This window comes from Musa acuminata, chromosome BXJ2-9 (genome assembly GCF_036884655.1).
Source record: "Musa acuminata AAA Group cultivar baxijiao chromosome BXJ2-9, Cavendish_Baxijiao_AAA, whole genome shotgun sequence".
NCBI lineage: Eukaryota > Viridiplantae > Streptophyta > Magnoliopsida > Zingiberales > Musaceae > Musa > Musa acuminata.
The window spans coordinates 39,041,395-39,068,734 of NC_088346.1; the positions used below are offsets into that span (position 1 = coordinate 39,041,395).

Below are 27,340 nucleotides of genomic sequence, written 5' to 3' on the forward strand. Positions count from 1 at the left end.
TTATGCTTAATTATGGCAGCAGTCATTTGTTTTTCCTGAAATATAAATCTTAAACATCCCTACTTCATATTAATCGACATAAAGTTGCATCTCCATAATCAATAATTTCCATATTTATCTCTTTAAATTTATATTTTATACATAAATATTTATATATATAATACTTAATGTTCGAAGAATAAATCCACTGTGTATCTTACACGTAAGATAAGAGCGTGTGCGATACCCCGAGTTAAAGGAATCTCTGATGGCAAACATAATATTGTGGAGATTCCGAATGGCTAATGAGTCATTATACTTTGCATGGATCTTTCTAGCTTTTACTCTGGATTTTTTTGGATTGAGTTGGGTAGTCTTTATCCGCTCTGAAAGGGAATACAGAAGCTGTTGGATCTGAGGGTTTGTCCAGTCTTTGGTGGGTGGACGAGCAGGTGGGGCCTCCTCCTCTGCCTCTGCTCCATGGATGATGATGATGGATGATATCCGGAATTCACTTTGAGTGTGATGTACAACTGCTTGGACTCATTTGTTTGGTTGGTCTCATCGTTTTGTGGAAGGAGGCTGAAATGGCGAATCAGATCTTCTATCACTACCCCTGAATGATTGAGTTGGTGATGGTTGTGTAGATGCGGCTTCTGGTACCAATCAGAGGGAAGGGGGGGGGCAAAAATTGCATCTTTTTGGTTGTTTGGGTAGGGAAAACTCTTGGTTTTTGCTGTGTAGGGAGGGTGAGGGATCATTCGGAATTCTTGTATTGATTTCTTTGGACTTGGGACCGTGAGAACAAAGATTTCCAATCATTTACAAGGTTCTTTATTGTTCTTTGTCTGGCTTCTCTGGTTCCCAATTTCCCTCTGGTTACCGCTGTGTCCTCAGGTGAGAATATTTTTCTTTCGTTTTAATCTTGGTTGATTGCAGAAAGCTCTCTTTTTGTTGTGGAGTGGTGATTTTTCTTCGTCTGTGTTGTTTCTTTGCATTCTGGCGTTGGTCCCTTTGATTCTTTCCCACATCTGTCCTTCTCCATGCCGGCAATATTACTTTACAATCTCCTTTCGGGATGATTTTTCCAGCTGCCAGTTAGCCAGCAGGTGTTGATTTGCTGTTCAAGACACAGTCCAGATCCAATTTTCCATCAGTTATTCGAAATAATTTAGTGGGACGGCTGTTTCAAAGGAAATATCCGATCATGTGCTCATAATTTGATGGATTTGGAGCATCCTTTTTGCCGCTTGATTTTCTAGTTATATGCTTAATTGGAGAGACAGCGATGGAAGAAGAAAGCTGCGGTTCATCATGGACGAGGGAGCAGGAAAAAGCATTCGAGAATGCCTTAGCAACTCACCCCGAGGATTGCAGTGACCGGTGGGAGAAGATTGCAGCTGATGTGCCTGGGAAAACCATCGAGGAAGTGAAGGACCACTATGAGCTTCTGGTTGAGGATATCAATGGCATAGAGTCTGGCAGAATCCCTCTACCCTGCTACCCCTCTTCCTCGGAAGGTGGTGACCATGCTAATGATGGTGGTAGTGGTAAAAAGGGAGGAAACCCACATGGTGATCCCGGTCACACTGGGAAGGCATCGAGGTCAGATCAAGAACGCAGAAAGGGGATAGCTTGGACCGAGGATGAACACAGGTTAACTCTGTACTCTAAAATTGGTTGTATTTCTTCGATCTGTTTGCTTATTAGAGAATCATTTTTTCGCACGTAACCTCTAAAATATTGAGATAATAAGGGGAAAAAAAATCTGGCACCTGCTTTTGGATTCTTAGGTCAGGAAATGATTCTTATAACAAAAGACCGCAGAGGATAACTTTCTTGTCGAATGGAACTTGTGTGAGTACTATAAGCTTCAGAAGAGCTAGTTGATTTAGGACTCCCAAATAAATAGTGCTTTGTGTTTTATAGGGTGCATCTAGATTTGTTCTTATTGCTTCTGGGGCTAAGCAATGAATCAAGTTTGTGGATCTTGTGCACTGAGACTGAGCCAACACTCATACTATTATCTTCTCGAATTGTGTCTTCATGTTATTTTTTTAGTGGTAAGATAATGGTTATTCCCCTACGGAATGAAGACAAATGTTGGGTTTCTGCTGTAACTTATAATTGATATTAAGCTTGTAACTTCAACTATCTAATACAGGGTCTTGGATCGGTTGTGTTGTCACATGATTTGGTTATTATCCACTTGACTTCTGTGGACTTTGAAGATGTAACCGCAGTATTTTGTCTACAATCATTAGAAACCCAAGATCTCTGTGGAAGGTTGTCACATACCATAGGTTCAAAAAGATGATGCATCCAAGAAATAAACTTAAGTTCTTGTTCAGACAAGCAACTATGAAAAGTCACATTAGCAACCTACAGGATCGATGTTGGGGTGAAAATTTGTTGATAATTCTTTTGCTTTCAATAATGGTATGCCACTGACTTCAGAATAAGTCATATCTAGTGTAAAATGAATATAAAATCAGTATATTTGCCCACTATGAAGACAATATTAGCAGAGTATCAATTTTTGCTTTTAGATGGAATAGGATTCAGTGGTGTTTGACCAAGCTATCTCCAAATTCTCTTTCTTGGAAAAAGGTTGATTTTGTTTGGGGATGATCTCCGTAGACTAGCCTGTTTCCATATATTGAGTAGGATTCATATTACAAGCCGAGCCATATCCTAGATCTCTTTCTTTGGAAAAAAATTCTGAGTTTTAGTTTTGGAATGTGAATATCCTTTTCATTAATTTAGCAATTTATTCTAGTCAAACTTCTTTTCCTTCACTTTCTTAAACCAGAGAAAAATATCTTTATGTCAGGTTCTGCCGAACATTCTACTCCAGGCAAGTAAGTTTGCTATACTTGTTCAATTGCATCCACATAGGGAGAAGGATGTTGATGCTTGTTCTGATGTGCTAAAGTGAAGCCAACTATTTTGAGACTGAATCTCTCTGCAACCTAAGTTGCCCTCCTCACCATAACTTAAGGTGTGCAATTAAACTATGTTACCCAATTTTATCATTCAGAAAAAAAAAAAGAAACAGCAAGACTACTTGGTAATTGTTTAAGAACAAGAAAAGAGTAATCCTGTTAATAAATGTCCCAGTGTTGAGGAAGTCTTTAAGAGACAATATGTTTGCTCCAATGGTCCTCTCTTGTGTATTGTACATGCTCACATATAGTCAACTGGATGCTTTGAGAAGATTTGCAGATTCCAAATGCCATTTTCTACCATTATTGTAACCATCACCTTAAATCCTCATTTACGTTGCCTCCTCATAACAAAGAGATGCTGACACAACTCCATTTTAATAATCCAACAGCAACGAGGAACAAAAAACAATAGTTTTTTTTAGCACTTCTCATGTTTACTAATTTGTCATGTATTCTGTTAAAATTACAGCATGGTGTACCATGCACTAACTGTTTGTGAAGGCTGTCATGGAGAATTATAGCATGATCTAGTAACTGAAAGCAGGACTATAATCATGATCTAAAGATTCCAGTGGTCTACTAGTTATGGATTAAAAACATCCAATAATGTTTAGCTACTATAAACTCGTATTGCTTTGTGATCAGGTAAATGTAGGTAATAACAACTAACTTTCTTGTTATATGATTTGAGAGATTATCAATGGATAATTGCTTCTTATTTTATGTGTTATTAATGCCAAATGCCTTGATTCAACTTTTATACTATATTTTGGTGGATATGATATGCCTTCTAGGCATCTTGCATTACATTCATAGTTTTCATGTGCTATGAACTTTCGTCTTTTTCATCATATTATTTATTTCTACCAGAGATAAGACAGCCTTTTCTTAATGCTGTGAGATTGATCTGTTGTCAGTATCTTGCTTCTCTTGTTCGCATGGTGGGGAGTGTAATCTCCATCGTAATGTTCTCCATGCTTGCTTTACCCTTTAGAAGTATTAAAATTCTGTCTGGTCCAGTTTGCTCTATAAAGCAGATAGGCGAGTAAGCCAACTGCTTATGTTGCTTTTCCATGGAAGTGCCTGTGTGATCAGATATTTAGTTGGGGCATTTCTCTAAGTAAGTTTGTTTAGAAATTTGTTGACATAAAATTGGAACCTTATAATTTGTTGAATCCATGATTTAAGGTAGACTGCCAACCCTGATTTGTTACACAGCCTCAAGAATTGTCTACATTACCTTCAGATTTAGTGGCATATTTATCCTACTCATGTTGTGACTTCAGTTGAGATACCATCGCATGGCACTTGGATTCTGCCTTCTTCTATGATGAACTTTGACCTTTGGGATTATTTATTCATTTTCAAAACTAAGGAAAAATACTTAATTGATATAGGATTTCACTCCTAAAAGAACTGAAAAGGAAGATGATATAATGTCTCAGCTGTTCAGACATTTGCTTGTTCTAACACTGTCTACCACACAAATATTGGTCTTACAAATTTATGTTGTTCGATGGTGGTACACCCAAATGTAATTCATATTTGACTAAGGACCATACAGCTTGTATGGTGGTCCTTGGTATTTAATGAATTGACACAGAATAAATTTGACAATCATTGGAAACTATATGGAAGGCCTTACTAGGGGAAACCTGCAAGGAAAGCTCAAACCAGGACTACGGCTTCTCAAGTGGCATGCTAGTTTCTTGACTAAGGTTCCCTGACCAAGCAAGTCTGACATAGGCATATATTATTATTTGGAGTTATCTCATGAAATAAACTTTTCTCATGTGAGCAGCAAATTTTATTTTTTGTTCTGTGGGCCAAAACTCTTTGTGGTTTGTAAGGGTAGACTGCTTTTGATGTAAGTTCAGTATATCGATTTATGAATTGTAGGTTTGAACCATTAAGCCATGGCCTAGTTTTGCTCAGACCATGGAATTCACATATGAGATGGGGTATTGAAATAGCAAATCTGTTAGGTTTCAGATCCCTTCTTTTGTTATCATGGAATCCACATATGAGAATGGGTATTAAAATAGCAAATCTGTCGGGTTTCAGATCCTTTTTTTTTTCCCTAGTTGTATCTTAAAAGCATATTACAACTAGCTGTAGTGGGAACCAGAGATTATGATGCTCTCTCACCTTCATGAAGAGAAGTATAACATGTCCTGAGTCTTATCCCTACAAGATATATTTTACTTGTACTTCTGGATTGTCAACTAAGCAGTAAATCATTTGTGGTTTTACTGTTTACTGAATTCACCGAGTTACACAAGTCAAAATTAGGGGTCAAGAAGGCCTCTGACTACAACATTTTGGTTTCTTCTTAGCTTATTATTCCTTAAAATGTCAGTTATTGGTCCAGCGCTAGTATAAGATAGAAACTTCTCATGAGTGTTGACTGCTTCACATGAGGTAACACAAGCTATATGAACATGCTTTCTAACACTTGCAAAAGCCTAATAGTCAGCAATATGCTTCCATGTTTTGTTTTAGACACTAAAATGTTTTTTCATCTTTGTAGTAGCAAATTATTCATTATGTTTGACATCTAAACTGAAGCAGTTAAAATCTATTACTATTGATGGATCTTCTACAGATTGTTTCTTCTTGGACTTGAAAAATATGGCAAAGGTGATTGGAGGAGCATTTCTCGAAACTTTGTAATATCGAGAACACCTACGCAGGTCGCAAGCCATGCACAGAAGTACTTCATTCGTTTGAATTCCATGAACAAAGATCGCCGAAGGACCAGCATCCATGATATCACCAGTGTCGTCAATGGCGATGTATCAGCTCCTCAGGGGCCAATCACCGGACAGAATATCGGGTCGGTTGCAAGTACAGGGAAATCTATCAAGCAATCTCCTCAGTCATCAAGTGGTGCTCCTGGTGTTGGCATGTATGGAACCACCATTGGACAGCCTGTTGGTGGTCCTCTTACAGCAGTAGGTACTCCAGTTAATCTTCCTGTTCCTGGAGCACCTCATATGGCCTACGGCATGCGGGCCCCAGTTTCTGGAACTGTGGTCCCTGGTGCCCCAGTGAACACCCCACCAATTCCACATCCAATGCCTCCAGCATCATCCAACAGATAGTAGCAGTATGTTCTTGTGGACAGAAGAAAGGAAGGGCTACTTGGTCTCATGCATTCTCATCATCATCAATTCAGATCAACTGATAGGTACAAGGACATATTCTTCTAGTTATGTTGTAGTCTCAGAGTTAGATATTGTTTAATTGTTTCATGTCTAAATGGCAAGGGGAACATCGATTTATGTACTTGATGTGTTCAAGAGTGGCTGCAGATAAAGACAGACAAGAGCAGCTCTTAGACTAATGTTAATCCTGTCTCTTGTATGGTGGCTCTTTGATCCTAATGCAGAAACAGAAGTCCAGGTTCAGATGCTGTTGCACCAGTCAATTTTTCGAGACCTTTTTTTGTCTCAACTCCAATAAGACTAAATCATATACAATATATATGTAGAGATTGCACTATTAATCTCTGGTTATGTTCTGGTTTTAGTCTCACAAACTGAAATAAAATGAATAGGTTCCAATTACCTCAACATACAGAAATAAAGATGACTGGACAACTCTCTGCAGTAATTTATGGGTCCCATGGATGATTTATGAACTGATAAAGATAACAATGGTTCAGACATGGGTGTTGATTGTGGCCCCAACAAATCTTATCTAGACTTTTATATTGCTTGGTTGGAAGAGACAAGTTCTAGTGGGAGGCCTTTAGGATACCCTTCCCAAATGCAGATGGATAGAGAAATATTTGTGTTGGGTCTCACAGTGCATCTGGTTTTTCTGTTTCCACAGATTGATCACAAGCAGTTTCCTTTCATCAGAAGTCTGCCTTGATCACTTCCTTCCTCCAATCTGATTCAGCATGAACTATTTACACTTCTCTCCAGCTAAGCAAAGAAATCTGAGTCTAATCTCTGGCTGAAAAGCTTCTACAAAGTCACCAAACAAGGACAGCTTAGTGAGCTGCTGACTCACTCTTGGGTCAGCCATGCTGCATGCTGCCATGGAGCATAATATGATGACTTCAAGTAATTAGTTTCAAAAAGAGACTGGAGGTGCCTTTGCTCGATGTAAGCACATGGCATGTCTCTCTATGTTATGAGCAAAAGACTTGATCTATTTCTAACTTCATAATAAGATGAGAAGATTCATCAATGCTAGCTGGATGCTTTGATGAGAACATGTTCACTTGATTAATGCTGCAGAATTGATGATGAAGATCAAGTGCATGAGAGCTTTGGGGACTTTCCTTTTCTTCTCTTGAAAGTTTCTTTAGCTGATGATGAATTGATGATTCACCTTTCTTTTTCTTTTCTGGCTTCATCATATTGCCTTTATAGCTGATGACCCCATGCTGACTCTGCTTCACCTTATAAAAGGCTTCCTCACTGGTCTATTGGATTCAAGAATCTCTTCCTCTCTCCTCTCTACTAGTGGAAGCAGTTCTGGTGCATCATCTCAGCATGAAGAACACAAACCATGATCAAGCTGTAGGCATTCCTATTAGGTCGATCACAGCAGAAATGGTTGGAAAATCTCAGCTCAACAGACTCTGTCTGCAATCCACTTCATACAACTCCCAGTATGAACAAAGTAATATCATCTTTCTCATATGAAGTTGTTTACATATTATTTTTATTGTGTTGGAGAAACTCAAAGAGTTATTTTGATGCAGAAGTGGATTCACCTATTGCTTGGATGAGCAAGTTCAGCAAAAAGGCAGACAGCTATGTTAAGGGCATCAAAGATCATGGTGAGTTTACAGCTTCCCTACGGTGAAATGTTCTGCAATGCTGTCTTTAGTATGTTTTGTGTGGCAACTACTTGGGAGTTCATGTATAGAGGTAGAAAACAATTAGTCCTGTCAAAGATAGTTTCCAAGTAGCAAGAGACTAGCATCAGTGACTCGCATCTTTTAATTTCATGTAAAATTGCAGTGAGTTTAGGACCCAAAATCTCAGAGATTGTGAAGGGAAAACTGAGCCTGGGTGCAAAGATTCTTCAAGCTGGAGGTATTGAGAGAGTTTACAGGCAAAATTTCTCAGTTGAAAAAGGAGAAAAGCTGCTGCAAGCATTCCAGTGCTATCTGTCAACCACAGCTGGTCCTATAGCAGGACTGCTCTTTATTTCAACACACAAGATTGCTTTCAGGAGTGATAGATCCATCAGAATCACTTCTCCCAGAGGAACTTTGGCCAGAGTTCCTTACAAGGTACTTCCTTTTGGAATCCAATCTTGGTGAGGCTATGATTGTTGGAAACAGAGCTGAAAATTGTTCTGAAAGTTCAACTGAATTCAATGACTTCCATTCACAGGTTTTGATCCCAGTAGGCAGGGTGAAAAGAGCCAGCCTCTGTGAGGACTCACAAAAGCCTAACCAAAAATATATCCAAGTAGTGACTGTGGATGAATTTGAGTTCTGGTTTATGGGATTCCTCAGCTACCAAAGATCCTTGAAGTATCTAAGAAGAGCAATTTCAAGATCACAAGGAGTTCTGCAGTAAAACTATTCACTAGATTTTGGAAGCTGCTTTCCTTCATTCTACTCTTTCTGTACATGTAAGAGGTGAAAGTATCATTTCTTCTTCTTGTACTTCCTACTGAAACTACTTTCGGTTTTCGGAAAGTCAGGTTCAGTTCCATTCTGAGAATAGAATCCTTCATCCATCTCCCGCAACCACTAATGCATAATGCTTAATCATGTAAAACTTCAACTTGTCCTTGGTAGAGTTCATGCTTACAATTTGTGGGACACTTCAATCTTAAGAATTAGGTAGAGAAAAAGAGTGGTAACACAAGAAGAGAATACCATTGATTACAGCCATATTTACAGCCAAGAGAAGACCATTGATTAGTGGTAACACAGAGAAAGTGTGATTGCCATATTTACAGCCAAGTAATGGATGAATTACACAAAAGAGAAGACAATTTGATTAGTCATTAATAGGATGCAGATGACAGCATAAACAGTGTTCAATTGTATTTGATCATAATTGATACAAGTTCAGACATATGGCAGGCAATTGTCTTTGTACTTCATCTTACTTCAATACAACCTCAAGTATCTGCAAACTTCACTAAGCTCTTTCCTTTTTCTACTCCACTAGTTAATTATTCTCACCAGCATTAACAAATGACACATTTCCAAGTTCTACACATATCATACTTGTATGTCCGGCAAATGGTTTGCCACTCTGATAACACCCACTCAGTTTCTCCATTCAATAAAACGCATGCAATAACATCAACTAAGAGAGCACTGCAACAATTTCAAGAGCAACAAAAAGTTCAATAGGAAAGCGAGAATCTTTCTTCTTTTAAATAAATGTTCTAAAAGTATTCACCAAAAGAAATGGTTTTCTGTAATCTGATGATGCCTGGCATGTGTAAATTAATAGCCAGGAAAAGAATGATATCAATGTAAAAGACAAATCATGATAAAACACTTTTTTATGAAGAATCTCTGCAACAAGTGATAACACAATCCTCCAGAAAGTTGACAAGCTGAGAACTGTAGAGACCTGGATGGCTTCTGAAGTGATCAACATGAGGCGACGACAAAAAATCACATGCCCTGACCTCATGCCCAGCTCTTCTTTGTCTTTCTACAAAGGACTCCACAGATTTTGCAGGAATAACTCTGTCAGCAGAGCTATATATACAACTGAGGGCACTTTGGTTGCTCTGATGTTAGTAAATTTAGCACATCAGACAATCTCCTGTAGAAGTTGCCAGAAAACCATCAATTAGTTACTGGATTTCTATGATTTAGCAGTGGACAAAGATCATAGCACACAAATGACAGCAAATGTTATCAAATATTCAAATGTTCCCATGGAAACAACCTAAACATCTCAGTTTACACGATTTATCCCTTCAAGACTACTTTTAATTTACGATCAATTTATTTGCATGTGATGTCTAGACTCCTCCAGATTGTTTGAGCTTCTGAAGAATTATTCCACCCTCATATAGTCATATTAGCAATTAGGATGAATCATATAAAAGATGCTGATAATTTGCTTGCAGATGAAGACCACACCAGTCAATCTGAAAATAATTTCTACCTGTTGATAGTAGGAAAGTCTAGAACCACCTCAAAGAACTTCTTCAAGGCCACTAACAAAGCAGTTTCGGTGACTGTAGGTTTAGGATCCCCATATGAACCATCAGCAGTTGTCGTGCCCCTTCCTGTAACATTTGAACTCACCATTCCCTTTGTTGCTAAACTCTTCTTTTTCAAAAGAGCAGCAGAAAAGCCTGAAGCCCAAACCTACAACGTTCATGGGTGAAATACTTAGCTCACCAATTTGCAAGAACTAGCAACAATACCAAAAACTGCACCATGACCCTTTCCCCAAAAAATTGCTAGTATAAGCAGATAGCACACACAATGTGTCCTTATATCTGAGCATGACAAAGCTTAGCTTAGTACCAGTAAAACACAGGTGAACTTTCTAGATGTGTAACCATTGGCAATAAAAAATAAAGACAATCAACAGAAGCATGATAAATATAGTGATAGTAAGTCAATTTTATTGAACAATATCACTCTTTTTTCTTTTCAGAGAAACATCACTAATCGGAAAATGATAGAAGCTGACAATACAACAAATAACAAGAACACGTTATAACGTCTCAACTATGTGCGATTGACTACATATATCTTTGGCCATTGAGTTCTATACAAAGCAATGTCCTAAGTGATATTAAGGATATTTAAATCCTTATTTATAGTTTACAATAAAGTCTTGTTAGTTTTTCCTCTACCTCTATCTCTGCTCAAACCACTAATACTACTTGTCTCACCTCTTCTAACTACAACATTTTATCCCCTGATAAGGAGATAAGTCTAGAGACAGACAGTGATAAAGAGAAAAGGACATGTCTGAGTTATGACATAAATCTACAAGGCAAGTCTAGAATTGAAGTGAACACAAGCAGATTGCCATTGAACTATACACTAATTATCACAGGTCGCAGCAATGCAAAACATCAACATTGAATACCCGACTAATACTCAAATCGAATGAAGCATAAATCAGAAAACTAGTCCAAATAAAGCCATTACCTTAGGATCGGACGCTGCAACGGGAGCTGAGTCCACAATGCAACCTTTGATCTTTCCAATGACGGAGGGTTCCTGCTTCTGAAACTTCTGGAGTAATACACCATATCTACGATGCGGAAGGGAAGCATGTCAACAGCAAAATCTCCCGGAAAATGAAGAAAAAGGAAAATGCAAGAACAAGATTCGTGAGAGCACACACATCAACCAGCCTGTGTTACTGAAGGTGTGGAAAACCAAGCTCTTCCCACTCTCCTCCGAGACCCAATCCACCAGATGCTCAGCAAGCAATTCCACGTTCTGCTCAACCTTGCCCCCAACCTTGTAGCTCACGATATCGGACAAGGGGAGCGTGAAAGAGACGACATGAAACCCCCTCGAAGTGTACCAATCTGCATACTTCTTCAGATGCTTCTGCTTAGCTCCAAGCCACCCGAGCAAGATCACCGCAGTCTGAGACTTTGCTTTCGAGCACCCGTTGCTCTCCGCGACTCCGTAGGCTTTGGGGTCGGGCAGATGCCATCGGTAGAGACCATCCGGTTGCGAAGACGCAAGGGTCAGTGAGGACTCGTCGTTCGTTCGAGGGTTAGCTAGCTTCGCGTACTGGTACGGGGTGAGTAAGATAGCCGGCGAAGCAATGGTAAATGAGGAGCGGACGGAGCGCTTGTCATCGGCGAGCAAGAGCGAGACGTCGTAAATAGATGTTCGACAGGCTGCAGGCTTCGAACACGGTGCTGGGACAGCCGGAGGCGAGGCGTCGGGCTCGGACTGCTTGGAGAGGGAGAAGACGTGGTCGGGCAGCGCCGTGGCGACGGCGACGGCGGCCGCGGCGGAGAGAGGCCGGTGCAGAAGCCCGTACAGGGAAGCCATCAAGACCAGCGAGAGACAAGTCGCTCAACTAGTCGGCACGGACAATGCAACCACCGACCTGCTCGTGTAGGAGAAAGAGATCGATGTTTGCTCAAATGGGTTGATAGATTTGAGCGTCAGTTGGGGGGAACGGCGACTCGGTCGAGGGAATCGGGGGGTTCTAGGAAGAGCGGATGCAGAAGGACTGGCTGTCACAGGATGTTGACAGCCAAGCCCAGCGTCGCCGTATCCAACGACAACTCGAATACCTCTCCTTCTCCACCGCCATCCGGCAAACGAAAAAGGCAGATGAAATCGATTGAAACAAATCCAATCAAATAAACAAAAAAGGAATCGAAGTATTATCCAGAACAATCACGCATCTCATCAGAATCCGAATCAGACACAGAGAACACAAAAGGATCGGATGATCCTAAGGTCTTTTAATGATGTTAATGGAAAAAATATGGTCATTTTAATTGTTTTCGACTCAAAAATGTATTTTATTGGGACAGTGAAGCTGTTTTTGTTCGCACAAAGCAGATTCACCGGTGGCGGGGCGACAGTGACACGTCATGCATCTCCAAGATCTCATAGACCGCTGGATTTTAATCGGACGGCTAAAGTAGAAGCTAATCCCCCACATAGAATATCTGTTCCCCATTGTCGGAGGAGGAATAAAGATTAGAAAAATAAGCAAATTTAAAGGTTAATTTAATAGGATTAAAAAACCATATTTACCCTTTTAATTAATTATATATATATATATATATACACACTTTTAGATATTTAAAAGCTTCCCTGGAAATTAATTATTCAATATGAACATAGATGGCATGTATGTATATATTATAATATTTTACTAAATATCATACATATATGGAGGGAATCAGATGTAGGATAGTAAATTGGCTTAACCTCCCTTCTCCTTTTGATAAACAAGAGATTAGTTGTTATAGAATCTTGAAGAAATAAATTTATTTTTTAAAAAGAATTTAAAGACTATTGGATACTTAGATCCCCCATAGTCTATTGTCTTTGGTTGATTTGGAAGAACAAAAAATGAGCCAACCTTCAATGGTGTTAAGATTAACCCTTAAATGATTTTTCTTGAGATAATACCCTATGTGTAAATATTCATAATTATCTGATGAAAAAGGAAGAAAAATCATATCCTTATAACTCAACAATGAGTGGATTAAACTCAATGCTTGTGATAAGCAAGAGGAGGGTGAAGCTATCGATGATCAATGAGTGGATAAAACTCACACTTGATTGACTGTGTCAAGATTATTTGCATCAAGCATAGTATTTTCAAGGATATTCTTTTGATCATATTTTCTGGGAAGAGAACTAACTTATTAGCACATTTTGTTAGGAACAACAAATATCTTTTTAGCCATTTTTTGTGCCCCAATAATACACCTTTATTTTATATTTTTAAAATTATATTTTTCTTTTTCTTTGAAAAATATATATGTAAAGGCTTTCCAATATGTGTCACTCTCATTAACATCCATCCAATAATATTAACTCAAAGAAACTAATATTAACTAAATTTTAATTATCTAAAATACCTTTCACTATTTTAACTAGTTATTTAATCTCAATTTTTCTAGATATTATTATACATGGATTTCAACATCATTATACTAATGGATTGAGATAGTTCGACGATAATTGAATTTCTGTAATGCAATATATGCTCAACTAAACTTTAAATTGATAAATACAATATATAACTATCAGTTAATTATAACAAGCAAAACTCCACATTATTATCAGGTGATTTAAGCATTTATATATCCTTTTAATTCAAACCAGTTAATGTCAACTATAATTACATGTGATCAACCTGATTTTTAGATGGATGTTAATGGAAGGAATGCATATGAATGCTATATTAAAAATCTGTAAGGACACATATACGAAAACTATATGATCCGAAATACTTTCTCATTTATTAATGACATGTACTCATTATTAATCCAAAATCGTTGTTTTAGTACTTACACGTGAGTACAAACACCATAACGTTTGCAAACTATGGCATACAATATTTCCAAACACCGTAATTGATGTTATCATTTATTTATATTGTATAGCAAGACACAAAGGTTGTATCGTTAAAACATGAATGGCATTCGTCATAAAGATTAAAATGATTAAAACATGATAAAAAATTATATTAGATTTTTTTTATGAAAGAAAAATATTTAATCATGTTTCTTCTCACACAGAAATACCACATGTATTCAGTGGTAAATCGAAGTGAGGTTGAGTCAGCATGTACTCAATGGTAAACCCTATAGTGTTTTTTTCAACAAAGTTAATAGCATGAGAAAAACAAAGTTAAATATTTGACCTTCATAAGTTTAAAGATCCCTATATAACTTTTGAAAATATAATAATCGAAATACTAAAAATAACTAATTAAATGGGATAATATATAATTAGTACTTAAAAAAATAGAAAAAAGGTGATGGTGACTCTATTAATAGCCTTTTCATTATTACTTATTTATTTATTTTATGACTATTAATAACCTTAAAAATGCAAAATATAACAATATTTATTGATTAATCTAGTCAATAACTTGTCATGAATTGAGAAATTTCGTTCAGGTCTATCAGAAAAGAAAAAAAAAATAGTGGCTAAGGAACTGTCAAACAAAATGATAGCAGATCCATAATATCCTAATAAATTAATTCAAGTCTCATTTACAATGTAGGATTATCACTATATATATATACATATATATATATATATATATACATATATATATACATATATATATACATATATATATACATATATATATACATATATATATATATATAAATATATATATATACATTTATATATATATATATATATATATATATATATATATATATATATATATATATATATATATATATATATGTGTGTGTGTGTGTGTGTGTGTGTGTGTACATATATATATATATATAATATACATATACATATATATGTGTATACACATACATATATATACACATACATGTTTATATATATGTATACAATTCCTTATTTTGGAGGGAATTAAGGAAGATAGTGATACCTAAATGTAGCATGAAATGAGAAGCTTTCCTGAACTAGCTAATGTTGAGAATATTCTTGTCATGATGGATGATCAACGCAGACTTTGATGGGCAGAAGAAACCAATCAAACAAAGAAATGACCTCTTGTGCACACCTCTCTCACAGATGTCTTCTTAGATGTTGTTCCTAAAATTACACAAGAATCTTCTAAAAGAGTTGAAAACAGATGAATTTAAAGTAGTTCTCTTCTGAACAAAATAAGTGTAAAAGCACAAAACAATAGTTCATTCAAGAACACACATAAAATGTATCTTTAGGACACAAGTAGTAAACAAAGGTTCAAAGCTTCTGAAGACCACTTTATGCTCAGAAAAATATGCCAAGGACAATCTTATAAGTACTGTCATCTAGTAAATGCATTTATCTGCAAATTAAATCAATCAACCTTAGTTCCAGAAATTAGGAAGAAGATATATTCCTCTCACCTGCTGTAAATAGGTCAATGGACGACGGCAGTCAGTGCTAAAGAAACTAGAAAGTTGTAATTCACCTCAGGACTAAGGAAAAGATTACACTGGCATTTTTTTGTCTAACATCAAATACTGGACATATTAGTTTCTGGAGCATCTCTTCATTGGCTTTGCTGGTATTTGAAACATGTTCTACCTAATCAATGTCCATCAATCATTTTCAACTTTCATGTCGATTATATACATCTGATTGGTACGATCAGTGCATGATGATATCAAGCTCTAGTATCTTCTTTCAAGGAAGCATTTGCATGGAAAGAATGATAAATTTGGACTACAACGACAGTATGGATGCTCAATTTTATGTTCATGCTTTCCTCGATGAGTTCATATGTTGATGTGTGGTGACTGCAATGAAAGAGTTCCTCGGTCTAAGAGGGGTAGCAGGTCAGATGGGTTTTAGATGATATCATGTGTAAGAGGAATTACCACCTCAAGTGATTGCAGCAGTAGTCCCCCCCTTTTCAGTTCAACCCAAATGCTTCAAATCGATAGGAGGTGAACTGCTTGTACCGAATAGTATATATCATAGTGTCTGACAATGTAATATAAACAGAAATAAAAGCATGTCTGACAAAAGCCAAGACATCAAAATCTAGGACCATAATCAAATATGGAAAAATGTGCTGCAAAAGCCTTAATCTAAAAGCAGAAAAACCACACAGTAAATTAGATACAGCCAACTTATATCCATAATTGCAGTGTTCTAAATGCACTTCAAATCATTGTCTGGACATAATCCTGTATCATTTAGTAAGCAAAACTACATCAAACAGTAAGCTCAAAGTACTAAGCAGAAGACCAAAAGGTGAGACTGAAGGCTACCAAACACCCCCATCTATCAGCACAAACCACTAGCCAGTCTAATCAGCAACACCAGTCCAAAAGCAAGTCCAGCATATCAAAAAGAACCTGCAATTCCCGCATCTCATCTGTCAGAGGAACACAGAAGACAGAAGGCATCACAACATATGGAAGAGGCAATTGATTCAAATTTTGAATGCTTTACTTCAACTCGAGTAAGCAGAAAGAGAACAGAAAAGAGGGCAAGATGACTGAGAGCAATCAATTATGTCTGTCTGAAAGCAATGAAATCTCTGGCATAACCAGGAAGTAGCAGCGTTCAATGGCTAAAAGTGTTCATTGGCCAACGAATCATACAGTAATTACCTGAAAAATTGGATTTTTAGCGGCAGAGCAGCCTCCCTCCTCCACTGGAAGCTTTCATAAGAAGAGCTTAACGAGCTAGTAAGAAGATTAAGCTAATGGAAATCGGTATAACATGTGATTTGCCGTTTCCGGCTACCGCCGCCGGCTATTGAGAAGCCGAATCTGCTCGTGGTTCTTCTTGATGAAATCGTCGAATCGCCGGTTTAAATCGTCGTGACCCGTGGATGGGGGAGGCGGCTCCGGTTGCCTAGCGTATTGCCTCGACTTCGCCGCCGCCGGTGGAACCGCTGCTGCCCGAGATGACTTCTTCGCGATCGCTTTCCATGTGACCTCCATGGAGTCATTCGCCATCCCTGCCACAGTCGCCGCAGCTACCGCCTCATCCTCCTCTTCCATCACCGTAATGCTGCTCTTGGACTCTGGTTCGGCGCTCTTTTTGGCCATAAACGCCGACGAAGCCGTGGACCTCTCGCCGGACTCCGTCGTGATGCATGACGCTTCGGACGTCGAGGACTCACCGGGATCCACCGACGGAACCCCCACCTTCGTCGCAGACGGCCAGATCTCCGGCGTGGGCTTGCGTAGAAGGGGCGCCGTATGCGAACGGTTGAAGGATTCGACCTTTGCAGGATTCCCAGAATCCGTAATGTGCTCCTCCACCGCCCATTCCTCGCAGTGATGCTGGTGCTGCTGCTGTTTTTGATCAGAGAGCTTCCAGATGACGAGGATAATGAAGTGGACGGCAATGAATAGGTACGGCCGTGCGAGCCAGGACCGGAGCGACCCCCAGAAGCCGGGTACGGCGGAGGCCAGGGCGCCGGCAGCGACAGGGACGGCGGCGCAAAAGGAGAGAATGCCGATGACGCAAAAAGCGATCTTGGCGGCCCAAATCGCGGTTCCGTATCCATTTTTCTGAGAATTCCATCGCGGATTCGCCATCTCCGTGAGCAATCTTACGAAGAACAAGAAAACGCTCGAAGCCAAGAAAGACTCAAGAAGAAAAAGATACAATACGACGCCAAGTCTAACAGCAGGAGAGTGCCATTGGCATCGGAGAATGGAAGGGAGCCGGGCAACCCTCGATCCTTGGCTGGGTTCGAGAGAAAAGGATAATTCGAGTTGATGGAAGCAGCGTGTGGGCTATTTATCATGGAGACAGAGACAGAGAGAGACGGAGACGGAGGGAGGTGTTCCTTTGATTACTGCGCAAAGAAGAAACATGAATACGAAATGCCTATCTATATTAACATCGGTCAATAGGAACCGTTGGATGATCGATGGACGGCTGATAAAATTTGACGGGAGTGTTTAGAACTAAAAAAAGCGAAAAAGAAAAAAAATAATCTGATGCTGATGTCGATGAATACTATATTTTAATTAATTCACAATATAATAAAAATATAATCCCTGATCATAACTTGGTCAAGAAACGAATCAAGAGCAGTAAGCTGGATGGTGAAAACCCAAGCAACAAAGTGAGGAGGAATGAGTGACTGACCATATGTAATTATAAGTTACCGAATATCCTAAATCTTACATAAAATATTGTATCGCTTTAATGAATATCCTATGCATACATGACAGCGTTGTTTATGCATTCATTGTATTACAAGTATGAGAGAGAATAACCAAATGAGAAGTAAAGTTCATACATACATTATATAGCTCAGACACAAATGCACGCCAATCCGAAGCCTTTCCTGCCACATCAGTGAAGCCATTTCGATCTGAAACTGCAAATATTAATTACGATCATCGTTTTCTCTCTGTTATTCCTTATCAATCCATTAACAAGTAGGAGAAAGAATGATCAGATGAACATACATTATATATAGTCTTCTGAGCTAAAGACACAATGCAGGCCATCTGAAGTCTTTCCTCCGCAGCATTAGTGAAGACACTTTGTCTTTCTTCCTTAAACAATCCCAATAATAAGTAGGAGAGGAAAAATAATTCAGATGAACAGGAAAGTTAATACATTATACTCTTCTGAAGTCTGTCGTCCAGCATCAGTTCTGAAGGCACTTTGACACACTTTTATCTTTATTCCTTGCTTGGCACTGGATTGACAAGTAGCAGAAAGACCGATCACATGAAAACAATCAGTACCCCGCTCACTAATACTCTCTTTCCTTTGCACCAAAGTGGGCACTCTATTAGTGGGGTCAGTAGCATGCAGCCACCATGGCTGAAAAGTGAGGCGGAAGACAAGGCCGGTGGCTCTTTTCTTCTCCAACTTCCTCCTCCTCCCTCCTTTATGTGATTGGTTCAGAAATAGGAACCCTAATCTATCAACCATTTACTATTCCAGAATGGTGTATAATTTACCTTCGGTTATATCCATCGTACGTATGTATAGGATTTCTTAATTTAAGACTGATCTCATTTAATAAGTTTTATTAATTCTATTAGGATTTCAAACTATTAATCAACTAAGAAAAGCTCATGACTTGGACTTCATTGTGTTTTAGAGAACAAGGCAATGGCTATAGAACAGGAATCACAATTAAGTTACAGCTATAAACCTAAGGGTGGGGGGAACATCTACTGATGCTTCCCTCCCAACCAGCAATTATTTATGGACGAAGAGGATTCTTCTTCTTTAACTGTGTCATTGACACAAAAGCACTAGAATTCACAAGCAATCTATACCCTACTTGTTCTATGATACAAACTTCATCCAACGCCTATGTTTCTGTTGTCTTCTTCACAAAGAATATAATGTTTTAAAGACAGTTCAAAAGAAGCCATTGATGCAGCGGCCAAGGAGGGAAATGTTACATAGAAGAAAACATCTGCAATCATTTGATTTAGTTTGGTGCAGAAGCTCTTTGGCCAAGGGAGTACTGTGGGGATATATACTGAGGGAACCGTTGTTATTACTCTGATCTAATCACAAGTGAATCATGAGACCCAGCATCCAAGGGGGGACATGGGTAGAGTCCAAAGCTTGTTGGATTCCATGTTATTACATCTTGCCTACTGCAAATGACAACAAAATAGAGCAAGAAAGAAGGAGATGATGTGCATGCTTGATCATAAAACTAGTCTGATCTGATAAGGCCAACAAGCAACCGTTAGGAACCATAGGATAAATATAATGATTCAAAGTGATAGTGATGACAGCACAGACTCTGATAACAAGCAGAAAAGAAAGCAAAAAATTCATCGGTTTCAGAAACAAGCAATGTTGATATCTCAACAACTGAAGCCACTCATGCAGCAGCTTTGTTGGTGTCTGTTCATCATCTTCTGAATGATACAGAAACTTGCCATGGTTTCATCTCCATCGAAGAATTACCAGCATTTTAGGCCATACAAATGCAAACAAGCCGGTCGTTGGCTAAACAGCATTTGGGTGAAGGAATATGGCATATACATTTACTTCTGCAGCTGGAAATAACCCTAACAAGCCATTGATATAGCGATTAAATATTTAAGCAAGTGTGTAAAAGAACACTTGCATGCAAAAACCTACGTGCAGTCACAGGTTTTAGTATCTTTCCTTCATCATGGAAATTATGCAACTTGCCAAAGGAAAAGCTATTTAAACTATTCGGAAGAGTATTATTTTGAGTTAATTGTATTCAAACTGTTCGGATGAGTCTTAATTATATTTAAATTAGGAAGAGTTTTTACATAATTAAGATTTATTCATATAAATACACTTTGAGTCTAAAAAATCTGATGAAAGAGAAAGGAAGAGGCACGGTACTATGGGTGCTCTTGAGAGTTTTTCTCTAGTGAATTTAGAGAGAGTTGAGAGAAAAATTCCTCATATTTACATATATGCAAAGGGATGATTCTCCAGTGACATAATTCAAAGGTCTTGTAATTGATCTTTATTGAAAAATTTAGTTTTCTTCTAGTAGAGAGTTGTCAAACTATGTTAAATCTTGCATCAATTTTTTAATATATTTTTATTATTAATCTTTAGATTTATTCTTTTAGTTTTGATTTTTATTTTCTCTCCTTCCCTAACAAGGTGGTATCATAGTCCAAAAGATTCGATGATTAGATATTCAATTAAGATGTTGATGGTTGATCGTTTACTATTAAAAAATTTGATAGAAGAAATAGTTTTATCTTATGATAAAAGAGGATAAAAGATCTTTTTAATTGATCCGGCTTAGCAAGGAACAAATAGACAAATAAAAAAAGATGAGCAATAAAAATTGAGTGAAACATAAGGTAAGTGTGTCAGTATTATTTGTCTTTGTATCGCTAATAATATTATGAATAATTTTATTAATGATAACTCTATTGTGATTAATTAGGATAAATTAGAAAAAAATTATCAAGCTAAAAGTTTAACTAATCAATTATATCTAGAGTAGAAGTTATACAGATTGATGATAGAGGAAGGTAGAAACTTAGTAAAACATCGAAACATATTCAAAGAAATATTTCATCAATTAAAGAAAGTTAATATGAAGATTGATAAAGAAGATAAGGGCTATTGTTTTTTACATAGCTCACTAGCTCTTATGATAACTTTTGGAGATAAATTGTGTGAGGATTGTATAGTAACTTTAAAATAAGTTTAAAAAGTTTTATTATCTCATGCTACTAGAAAAAAAATATAAATATGCAAACATAGATTATAAGGTAATAGTTGCTTAAGTTAGAGGTTGACAAGGATGATTTTCTAACGGAAGTAGATATTAGTGTGGTAGGTTGAGATCAAGAGTTAAGTATTTGGATAGTATTCTATGGTATAAATGTAAAAAGTACAAACATATCAAACAAATTTATCCGAGGAAAAAGAAACAAGAAGAAGAGACTAATGAGTGCTCTTTTATGATGAACGGTAACGAAGATATCCTTACGATCGTCAAAGGTAACAATGTATCTTTTCAGAAGAATTAATTTTTAGATTTTGCTTTATGTACTTATACTTGTACTTAGAATAATTATTTTAATTTATTAAATGATAAGTTGACTAGTAAGTTGATTCTAACGAATGATTCAACAATGAAGGTCATAGGTGTCAATTAAGTAAAAATAAAAATATTGGATTTCTAGAGTTATGACTACAAGCTAGAGGTGGAGTTTCAAATGTTACTAAGGTTGCATGATCTTGATGAAAGAAAGATTATATAAAAAATTATATATTACTCCTTATAATTAGCTATAATTAGCATTCTGGTCCCTACACTTTCAAAAGTTATATTGAGATCCTTAATACTTATGAAAGCGAAACATTCAACCTCGTTTCTTCTCATGTTATCGACTCTATTGATGGAAATACCGTACGTACTCCATGGTAAACTAAAGTTAGGTAACGTCAGCATGTGCTCAATGCTAAACTCTATGATATTTTCATCAATAGAGTCGATGCCGTGAGGGACAATGTGATTAAATGTTTCACTTTCATAAGTATAAGGATCCTAATATAACTTTTGAAAGTATAGTAACTAAAATACTAAACATACTAATCATAGGGGATAATATGTAATTAGTGTTAGAACCAAAATCGACACTAAGAGGGGTGAATTATGTTAGGATCGGAGCGGCACTAAGAAGGGGGGGTGAATTAGTGTAGCGGATTAAAACTTTGGTTTTGGAAAAATCTTTTGTATGATAAAAACCAATATCGATGAAAACCGATTTTGGAAGCTTGATAACTTAGAAGCATATAGAAGCGTAGTGACTAAGTAAAGTAGTTTGCAGTATATAAATGGCAAGAGTAGGATGCAAACCAGAGAACACAACAGTTTTAAAGTGGTTCGGTCAAAATGACCTACATCCACTTGCGAAGCCTTCTTCGAAGAGGCTCCCAACTTTTACTAGCAAATCTCTTTGAAGGGGAAGGACTAATACCCCTCTTACAACCTTTACAAGTGGTTCACACTCTCACAATTTTTTCAACAAGATGAGAGGAGGTGAACACTCAAGCAATTTGAAAAACAAGATTTGCTAAGACTTTTCTAAGGCCCCAAGAGGATTCAAATTTGGGCTCCAAATTTTGAATTCTCTTGGGTTTCCGAGACTGGCGGTGCCACCGCTTATTAGTTGCGATGCCACCGCCTGTCAATATCTATCAGACGGTGTACTGGCGGTGCCACCGCCCAGTCCGGCGGTTCCACCGCCCGTCCTTACAGATCTCTGGTTGGGCTTCATGTCCATCCCAAACCAGGTCACCTTTAGGCCCAGTTGGCCTCTAACCAAGATATATGATTGTCCCTTAATCCTAACCCAATTACATGTGAACTACATACCTAAAAACATAATCCTAAGCAAGTTTTTAACTAGCCAACGTCAAGTTTTGTTTCTGCGAGCTTTCCTGCGTTCTTCTAGTGGACTTCCAATACACCCTCGGGTTTCTTCCGGCGGACTCCCAGTAGGCTCCCGATCTTGTGACGAATTCAACGAGTAGCCGAGCCTTCTCGGTGATCTCTGCGAACCTCTGACGATCTCTTCAGCAGACTTCCGAAAGTTCCGACAAGTCTCCGATCTTTCTTGGTTGGTTTCGATAGTATCTCTGACGAATCTTCGGACTCTCAAACGTCTATCGAACTTGACTCCGATATCCTTGCTTTATGTTTTTAGGCTGTCGTAGTTAATCCTGCACACTTAACTTCAATAATATGGATTAGATCAATTAACCCATTGCATCATCAAAATCTGAGATTCAACAATCTCCCCCTTTTTTATGATGACAATCAATTGATGACGGAGTTAAACATAACTCCCCCTATCTATATGTCATATTGTGAGAAGATAAAACCACTTGAATTCCATCCCTTTGAATTGAAGCATAAATCGATAAGTTCTAACCGTTGAACTTATCGTTGTCTTATTAAGCATGAGCAAATACGAAACTTCATATTTCTCATAATTTTCAGTTATTGAAAATCATTTTTAAGTCAAATGATAAGAGACAATTTTCACTTCGATAAGAGATAAAAAATTTTCAATATGATAAAGATTTTCAACATGAATTTCGTGATATAAATGTGAGGAATGATTTTATATGATCAACCAATCTTGCGATATACTCAAAGATTTTGCAAGGCATATAAGACAAGCTTTTGCAATTCATATAAGTCATGCTATCGATGCACATAAGACAAGCTTTTGCAATTCATATGATCAACCAATCTTACGATATATTCGAAGATTTCGCACTGCATATAAGATTTGCAAGGCATATAAGATAAGTAAGACATATAAGATAAGCTTTTGCAAGACATATAAGACAAGCAAGGCATATAAGATAAGCTTTTGCAATTCATATAAGTCATGCTATCGATGCGCATAAGTCATACAAGTCATCACTTCTTCCCCTTTGTCATCAACAAAAAATAAGGAGATGAGACTTGAAGCACACAGTTTGTGATCATATCATACAAAATTTGAATTTATCATGCAAAGTTAATCTCGCAAGAATATTTATCCAGATTCCAAACCAAATCAGCAATTATCCAAAATTTAACAATACAAAGGTTCAGTTTTTTGTTCAAAAGAAGATGACAGACTTCCAGATTCCAAACCAAATCAGCAATTATCCAGTTTCTCTTAGAAGATGGAGAGCTTGGACCAACAAGAATCACTCTCCAAGGCTTTTAAATGCTGGAATGTAGATTTAGAGAGGTTGTGGGAGAGCTTGAGGCAGTTTCTCACGGGTTGGGGGCGGTGTCACCGCCGGCCCTAACCCCTCGGCTTATAAAGGGGTTCTCGGGCGGTGCCACTGCCAAAACGAGCGGTGCCACCGCCTGGATCCTGAGCGCTCAAGCGGTGCTACCGTCGATTCTGGCGGTGCCACCGCTGGCTTGTCGCGGAAGAGAAGAAAAAATTCTTTCTTCCCCTTCTTGATTTTCAGAGGTGTTTGACTCAAGATAGGTTGAGATATTGGGTTGTACTTTAATATATCATTTAGAATCAAAAGAGAAGGATGAAATCAACTCCACAAAAGAATGGAACAAGGATGAGACATTTTTTAAAAAATACATTCAAACAAGCTTATTTTCAGGGATAATTTAACATACCTAGTTCCCTTCTAATGAATTTAAATTGGTCTTCATTTAAGGCTTTTATAAAAATATCTGCTAATTGATGCTTTGTGTCAATAAATTCTAGAACGACATTATTGTTAAGGGCATGATCGCATATGAAATGATGCCTAATATCGATATGCTTACTTCTAGAGTGCTGAATTGGATTTTTGGTAAGACATATGACACTTGTATTATCACATTTTATGGGAATATTTTTCAAATGAATTCCATAGTCTTCTAATGTATTTTTCATCCAAATAACTTGTGCACAGCATGCACTTGCAGCAATGTATTCGGCTTCCGCCGTAGATAGTGTAACTGAATTTTATTTCTTGGAAGTCCAAAAAACAAGTGCATGTCCTAAAAATTGGTATGTTTCGGATGTACTTTTTCTATCTATCCTGCATCCGCCAAAATCAGCATCTGCATAAGCTATTAAATCAAATTTATCATATTTTGGATACCACAATCCTAAATTTGGAGTTCCTTTAAGATATTTAAATATTCTTTTAACACTAGATAATTTAGGATTGGATTGAAATCTAGGGCAAATTCCTACACTAAACATGATATCTGGTCTAGTCACGGTGAGGTAGAGTAGACTACCTATCATTCCCCTATTTTTTTTTTTATCGAAATTTTCACTATTTTCATCCATATCTAACTTAGTCGAAGTACTCATAGGGGTGTTTATCACTTTTGAATTATTCATATTAAATCGTTTTAACAATTCTAATGTATATTTAGATTGGTTAAGAAATATACCATCACTAAGTTGTTTGATTTGTAATCCTAGAAAGAAAGAAGGTTAATTCACCCATTAAACTCATTTCAAATTTATAACTCATACGTTTGGCAAATGATTCACATAGTGATTCATCCGAAGAACCAAAAATAATATCATTAACATAAATTTGTACAATAAGAAAATTATTTTCAAAGTATTTGATAAACAATATAGTATCAACCTTGTCTTTGATAAAATTATTTAAAATAAGAAAGGAACTAAGCCTTTCATACAAAGCTCTAGGAGCTTGTTTCAAGCCATAGAGAGCCTTAGTTAATTTGAATACATGATTAGGAAGAAGAGAGTTTTTAAATCCGGGAGGTTGTTCAACATATACTTCTTCGGAAATAAAATCATTCAAGAAGGCACTTTTGACATTCATTTGAAATAGTTTAAAATTATTACTGCTAGCATAGGCAAGGAGCATCCTAATGGCTTCTAATCTTGCCACAGGAACGAAGGTTTCTTCGTAGTCGATACATTCTTCTTGGTTGAAACCTTTGGCCACTAATCTAGCCTTGTTTCTAACCATGATACCGCATTCGTCTTGCTTGTTTCTAAAGACCTATTTAGTACCAATGACTAAATGGTCATTAGGTCTAGGAACAAGCTTCCATACCTCATTCCTCTCAAATTGGTTCAATTCTTCTTGCATTGTAATGACCTAAAAATTATCTTTTAAGGCCTCGTCAATGCATTTTGGTTCGATTTGAGAAAGGAAGGCGGCGTTAGCATAAAAATTCTTGAAAGAAGAATGAGTTTGAACCCCTTTTGATATATCTCCTATAATTAGCTCCTTTGGATGAGCATCCATATACTTCCATTCCTTGGATAAGGAAATTTCGGAAGAAGATGCATCCAAGTTGCTATTTTGAGGAGGGGGTTTATTTAAATTCAAATTATCAAAACCAAGATCATCATCAAAATTATTTTTCTTTAAATCATAAATTTCATTAAAAACTACATGAATAGACTCTTTTATAACTAAAGTTCTCTTGTTAAAAACATGAAAAGCCTTAGAAACGGAAGAGTAACTAAGAAAGATGCCTTCATCGGATTTAGCATCAAATTTTACTAAGGCATCCTTTTCATTCAAAATAAAGCATTTGCAATCGAAAACTTTAAAATAAGAAACATTTGATTTTTTGTTATTCCATAATTCATAGGGAGTTTTTGATAAAGACGATCTTATTAGAACCTTATTCATGATGTAGCAAGCCGTATTTACGGCTTCAGCCCAAAAATACTTGGGTAGACTATGTTCATTTAACATAGTTCTTGCCATTTATTGTAGGTTTCTATTTTTTCTTTCAACTACTCCATTTTGTTAAGGATTTCTTGGAGTGGAGAAGTTGTGATTGTATCCATTAACTTCACAAAGATTTTGGAAATCACGATTTTGAAATTCGCCACTGTGATCACTCCGAATTGATGAAATCATGAAGCCTTTTTCATTTTGAGTGAGTTTACAAAATTTTGAGAAGCACTTGAAACAATCACTTTTGTGAACTAAGAAATAGGTCCAAGTGTACCTAGTATACTCATCCACAATTACAAAAGCATATTTGTTTCCTCCTAGACTTGTTGTGTCAATTGGTCCAAATAAGTCCAAATGGATCAATTGTAGTGGTTTAGTGGTGCTAATTTGATTTTTTGGTTTGAAACTAGTTTTTATTTGTTTACCTAGTTGACATGCATCGCATACTTTGTCCTTAATAAACTTCATATTTGGAATCCCTCATACTAATTCTCTAGATGAGATCTTAGATATTAGTTTCATGCTTGCATGACATAATCTCCTATGCCAAAGCCAAGCATCATCATTTAGAGCAGAGAAGCACATTTTATTACTTAGTTCATCAAGGTTGATGGTGTAGACATTATTTTGTTTTAATGTAATC

General features: G+C 37.1%; 4 protein-coding genes across 5 annotated transcripts; 2 read left to right on the top strand and 2 right to left on the bottom strand.

Annotated features, from left to right (window-relative positions):
- Nucleotides 1-405: 405 nt before the first annotated feature.
- Nucleotides 406-6,337, top strand: LOC135623412 (transcription factor SRM1-like). The gene is made up of 3 exons (XM_065126352.1): nt 406-876; nt 1,071-1,635; nt 5,533-6,337. The coding sequence occupies exons 2-3, from the start codon at nt 1,268-1,270 to the stop codon at nt 6,029-6,031; spliced, it is 867 nt and encodes a 288-aa protein (XP_064982424.1). The 5' UTR covers nt 406-876; nt 1,071-1,267; the 3' UTR covers nt 6,032-6,337.
- A 153-nt stretch (nt 6,338-6,490) lies between these two features.
- Nucleotides 6,491-8,649, top strand: LOC135623413 (GEM-like protein 7). Its single transcript, XM_065126353.1, has 4 exons — nt 6,491-7,565; nt 7,648-7,725; nt 7,910-8,184; nt 8,288-8,649. The coding sequence occupies exons 1-4, from the start codon at nt 7,436-7,438 to the stop codon at nt 8,474-8,476; spliced, it is 672 nt and encodes a 223-aa protein (XP_064982425.1). The 5' UTR covers nt 6,491-7,435; the 3' UTR covers nt 8,477-8,649.
- A 688-nt stretch (nt 8,650-9,337) lies between these two features.
- LOC103998514 (uncharacterized) lies at nt 9,338-12,338 on the bottom strand. The gene is given in 5 exon segments (XM_009420000.3): nt 9,338-9,630; nt 9,632-9,691; nt 10,040-10,245; nt 11,044-11,149; nt 11,243-12,338. Coding segments are annotated over 5 exon segments (1,248 nt in total). The 5' UTR covers nt 11,911-12,338; the 3' UTR covers nt 9,338-9,422.
- Nucleotides 12,339-16,239: 3,901 nt separating this feature from the next.
- On the bottom strand, nt 16,240-17,786 carry LOC135584472 (uncharacterized). Of its 2 annotated transcripts, none has more exons than XM_009420002.3 (2): nt 16,653-17,786; nt 16,240-16,394 (listed from the first exon to the last, which is right to left on the bottom strand). In XM_009420002.3, the coding sequence occupies exon 1, from the start codon at nt 17,589-17,591 to the stop codon at nt 16,785-16,787; it is 807 nt and encodes a 268-aa protein (XP_009418277.2). In that variant the 5' UTR covers nt 17,592-17,786; the 3' UTR covers nt 16,240-16,394; nt 16,653-16,784. The 2 variants fall into 2 exon arrangements, with proteins under 2 accessions (XP_009418277.2, XP_064979635.1); XM_065123563.1 differs by having other exon boundaries at nt 16,240-16,414; nt 16,653-17,741.
- Between the last annotated feature and the right edge of the window lie 9,554 nt (nt 17,787-27,340).